Source organism: Gossypium raimondii, chromosome 6 (assembly GCF_025698545.1).
Source record: "Gossypium raimondii isolate GPD5lz chromosome 6, ASM2569854v1, whole genome shotgun sequence".
Classification (NCBI taxonomy): domain Eukaryota; kingdom Viridiplantae; phylum Streptophyta; class Magnoliopsida; order Malvales; family Malvaceae; genus Gossypium; species Gossypium raimondii.
In genome coordinates this window covers 4,135,294-4,140,201 of record NC_068570.1, presented here as the reverse complement: position 1 = coordinate 4,140,201, position 4,908 = coordinate 4,135,294, and the positions used below count along the sequence as shown (strand labels likewise).

The 4,908-nt window shown below is 30.6% G+C and overlaps 1 protein-coding gene across 1 annotated transcript; it reads left to right on the top strand.

Annotated features, from left to right (window-relative positions):
• Positions 1-2,259: 2,259 nt before the first annotated feature.
• LOC105772475 (probable trehalose-phosphate phosphatase D) lies at positions 2,260-4,582 on the top strand. Its single transcript, XM_012593736.2, has 11 exons — positions 2,260-2,345; positions 2,437-2,702; positions 2,795-3,007; positions 3,082-3,177; positions 3,268-3,324; positions 3,415-3,516; positions 3,595-3,672; positions 3,786-3,855; positions 3,956-4,026; positions 4,128-4,220; positions 4,315-4,582. The coding sequence occupies exons 2-11, from the start codon at positions 2,460-2,462 to the stop codon at positions 4,381-4,383; spliced, it is 1,092 nt and encodes a 363-aa protein (XP_012449190.1). The 5' UTR covers positions 2,260-2,345; positions 2,437-2,459; the 3' UTR covers positions 4,384-4,582.
• The last annotated feature ends 326 nt before the right edge of the window (positions 4,583-4,908 follow it).

The following is a 4,908-nucleotide window of genomic DNA, read 5'->3' as shown; positions in this document are numbered from 1 at the left end:
CATATGTTGTGAATAAAAAGTAGTTATGTCAAATAGAAATTATTGACTAGCAAAAAAAAAGAATTGTTGAAGGAGTTTCGAAACCTCGATTGATGCGGTATCAAAAGCATCTACACTTGACCTCCATGTTAAACTCATCTTAACGAGACGATCTGCAACTAGATTACAATCTCATTTATCTCTTCTAGTCCATTGAATTATCCTAAACATAGTAATTCTTCATGTTTCCATGTACAAACTCCTTAATAGGAAAGTCTGCACTCGAAGATTCAACTTCATTAATTTCTAGAGCATAAAAAAGTCTTTTTCTTTTTCTAGAAATATTTGACCAAAAAATTAACTTTTCCGACTGTTTTCAATGTCCAGAAAATGTAGGGTAAAACCTATATCATGATTGCATAATTCATCTATATTTTATAGAAATGATAATAATAAAAAAACAATGAAATAATGGGAATGCATTTGATGTATTAAATATAGTTCCTCTCCGAGAAAAAGGAATAATTGTGTTAAAACATTAAATTCTTAAAGACCATTTTATTTATAAATAACATAAATTTCAGAGATTAAATCTTGTAGCGTAACATAAAATAAAAAAATTGAATGAATCGTACTAAAATAAACACTTAGGTGGTCAAAAGCACACGCATGAAAATGGATTCCTATAGCATCATAAATTTTGTAGTATATTTGACTCTCGAGAAATAAAAATTGAGCTCTCTTGTTGATTACCAATCAGATAAAAAACAGTTGCAAACAAATGAAAAAAAGTAAGAAGTTAATTTCTTAGACTTTTCTTTTATATATCCAGTCACGTCTCCCATAATTTGCACGACTCTCAATAATTCAAAATTTAATGATGGAAACATTCTTTTTTTCTAAATAATCTTTTAGACATTCTTAATGATAAAACATTTTATTTATTTGTTTTATTTTAAAATAATTACATCACACAATTTTAATAATGAAAAAACATAATTACAACACTTTTTAAGTTTAGAGGTCAATTTAGAACAAAAGTTATAATTAGGGTAGTCAAGTTGAGTCTCGACTTAATTTAGTATTGGCCTGAGCCAGACTTTTAAATAAGAATAACATTTTCTTCACCTATAATATTTAAACTCGAAACTTTATTTCTTTTGACACTCAATCCGACAATATATTAACTAAAAACATTGAAAAAATCACGTGTGAGCTAATGGTTTTTCCTTTGTTGTAATTCACTTCTCAAACTCTCACATTTCATCGGTCACCATAAGTAGGTACATTAGCAAGTCGAATATCTACTAAAATTTTAATTCCAGTCACAACTTTTAAAATGATTTTAATAATTATATCGAAATAAATGGTTTTAAAATTTAAATTTTGTATTTATCTTATTTTATTATAATAAAATTTTGAGATATGTTTGACTTTGAAATTAATTAAGAAAAAATTTCGAAATTTTTAGAATAAAATAATCGACCAATTTTTCAATCAAGGAAAACAAACATAATATTTTATTTTTCATTCTGATTTTTCTCAAAAAAAAATCTAAAACCATAATATTTTAAGTGAAAGGAAAAAAAGAAGGAAAGATTGACTGTTATTATTTTATTTTAATAAATTAAGATAAATATAAAATTTAAAATCATTTTAATTGTTATTTTAAAGTTAAATTTGTACAAATAAATAAGTCCCTATGTGAGTGTTGAAGGAGTTTCTTGGGATGCTTAGCAATGAGAGGAATCAAAATTGAAAGAACCCCTTCATCCCCATTTTTTACAGGCTTCTGAACAGGACAAGACCATGTACCTGCCATTTTCTTTTTCTAATTTTTCTTAGAGACAAGGTAAATAAGACAGTTGAATCCTTAAATCCTGCTGATCAATGTAATAGTGACTAATTTCTTTATTCCATACCTTTACAATTATGAACTTCAACTTCAATTTTTATCACTTTACCAACAAGTTGCTTAAAAATAAAAACCCCCCATTTCTGTTTTTCATGGGGTGTGAAATAGACCATGGATCTCATTACTGTTCCCCCTGCCTCTCATTCAAAGAAAACAATGGAAGGAGGTGTCTAAAAGTACAGGTGGCGAAGAAAGGTATGGCTGTTTCGTCGCTTAGTGCTGCCATACCAAGGTTTTTCCTTTTTTTTTTTTTTTATTAGTGCGCTTCTGTGATTTTCAACTTTTCTTTTCAGTATCTTTTTTTTTTAAATCAATTTATTATTTTCTCTCTCTAGACCCTTTGCCTTCCTATTTAAAACCCTGCCCTTCGCTGCATTTTTTCTGTACTACTCCTAGTCATTTTGTCATTGCCATTGTTATCTTCTCTGTTTTCTTTCTTCACTCTGTTCAGGTATCCTTCTAGTCATTGAACTTGATGTTTTTTCTTTTCTTTTCTGCTTTTGCTTATCTGGTCTGGTTTTTTTGGGTTTTGGAATATGCAGAACAAGTTAATTAAGAAAGAAGAATGACTAACCAACAAAATGTGGTGGTTGTGGATGTGAAACCCCATGGTGGTGTTAAGCCACCATTATCATTGCCAGTGGCCAAGTCCTTTTCACCACAAGACCTGAAGTTATTGTTAATGAAGAAAAGGTTTGAAACTGAGAATGCTTGGGTACTGGATTCCATGAGAGCTTCTTCACCTACTCGTATCAGCAACCCTACTACGACTTCCTTACCTGAAACTGATGTCAAAAGTTCCTGGATTGTAAGTTGCTATTTCTCCGTCAATCTTGATTTAAATAAAGTAAATAACCCCCCTTATTTTTTTATTATTGTTGTCTAATCCTTATGGAACAGGTTCATCATCCCTCAGCTTTGAACATGTTTGAACAAATAGTGACTGCTTCAAAAGGGAAACAGATTGCGATGTTCCTTGACTACGATGGCACACTGTCACCAATCGTTGAAGACCCGGATCGAGCTTTCATGCCCAGAGAGATGAGAGCAGCTGTAAGAGATGTTTCAAGATATTTTCCTACTGCAATACTCACCGGAAGATGCAGAGACAAGGTACCTACCTACATAACATTCTTTAATCATTACCAACAGCAAAAAAACTATTCTTGATGATGGAAATCCTACAGGTTTACAGCTTTGTAAAACTATCTGGACTTTATTATGCTGGTAGCCATGGTATGGATATCAAGGGACCATCCAAAAGCTGCAAAGACAATAATAATGTAAGAAACCATCAGTTTACTTGTACAAATTTAATCTTTTTCTACCCTTAATTTCCCTTTATCTGTTAGTCTTTTTTGTATATATTTCAGGGTAAGCAGGGAGTGCTTTTCCAGCCTGCAAGTGAATTCTTGCCCATGATTGATGAGGTTCCTTTTTTCCCCCATTATGTACAATGCATATTCTGGAAATATATATAAAAAAATATACTTAATTTTTTTCTTTTAAAAAAAGTACAGGTGTACAAAGCATTGGCAGAGAAAACAAAATCCATTTCAGGAGCCAAGGTGGAAAACAACAAGTTTTGTGTTTCCGTACACTATCGATGTGTTGATGAAAAGGTACACATCGAACCCACTTTTTGTCTCATTATTTTCGTCATTAAATTTCAATCCTAATCTCACTGATTTACTGTGCAGAGTTGGGCTACAATAGCTGAGCAAGTTAGATCAGTGCTGAACCACTACCCTAAGCTTAAATTAACTCAAGGGAGGAAGGTATAATCATAATCATAATCATAATATATGTTCTTTTTCTTGAACCCATTTTTCTTAAAAGAAGAAGAAGAAGAAGAATCATTATTTTATTTTATTTTCCTTTATTCAAGCAGGTATTAGAGATACGTCCCACTATCAAATGGGACAAAGGGAGAGCCCTTGAATTTTTGTTGGAAGCACTAGGTGAATATATATATATATATACACTAAAATTTCTGCCTTTTTAAATAATTATTTAAATATAATACTAATTTAACTTTGATTCAATTTAATATTTTTAAAGGATATAACAATCCAAATGATGTTTTACCAATTTATATCGGCGATGATCGAACTGATGAAGATGCTTTCAAGGTAACCTACAAATTATAATTAAATAATCTATAAAAATTAAATAATTTCTGGTCAATTTTTAACGCATTTGTTTTTTTGCCTTTGCATGGTTTTATGATCAGGTTTTACGTGATAGAGGACTAGGGTTTGGGATTTTGGTTTCAAAAATACCCAAAGAAACTAATGCATCCTATTCTCTCCAAGAACCATCTGAGGCACGATTTATTACTAATTTTGGCATATTTTGCTCTTCTTTATTTAAATGTATTTTTGGTCTATAAGTGTTCATAAAAACATAATTATTTTCAGGTTAAGGAGTTCTTGCGACGTTTGGTGGAGTGGAAAAAGTTGTCGCTACAAACACCCATAATTGGCTAAAATGAAGTTCTTATAGAGGACCTTGCTGGTTTAGAGAGAGTTTTTATAATTGTAATTAAATACCAGTGTTCAGAGGCTGTTAAAAAAAAAGAATTGTTCCATTAATTTGGAAATTCTTTAAACCGACTAATCTCTCCTCTTTTGTATTTGCATAGAGATATGTTAACCATTAAAAATGGAAAAAGATGGTTTCATGATACACCAACGTGCCCATCCATCTTCATTTCTATTTGTTGATTATAAAATATATTATTATAAATATGTTATCATGTAAGTAATAACTGCAGGCACAAGCAATTAACACTTCTTATATTAAACAATAATGCCATCAAACAAACATTCAGAAACTACAAATCCATTCATTATTATTTTCCTTCTTGAAAAACCCAACAAAGTACAATAAAAGGGAAATTATGGAGGCAACTTTTCTCTTTTGTCTCCTTGAAAGGACAAAAAGTTTATTATAACTCCATACTTTCAAGAAAAAATAGTAAATATTTGGACCAACATGTAATTTCTTAGTTT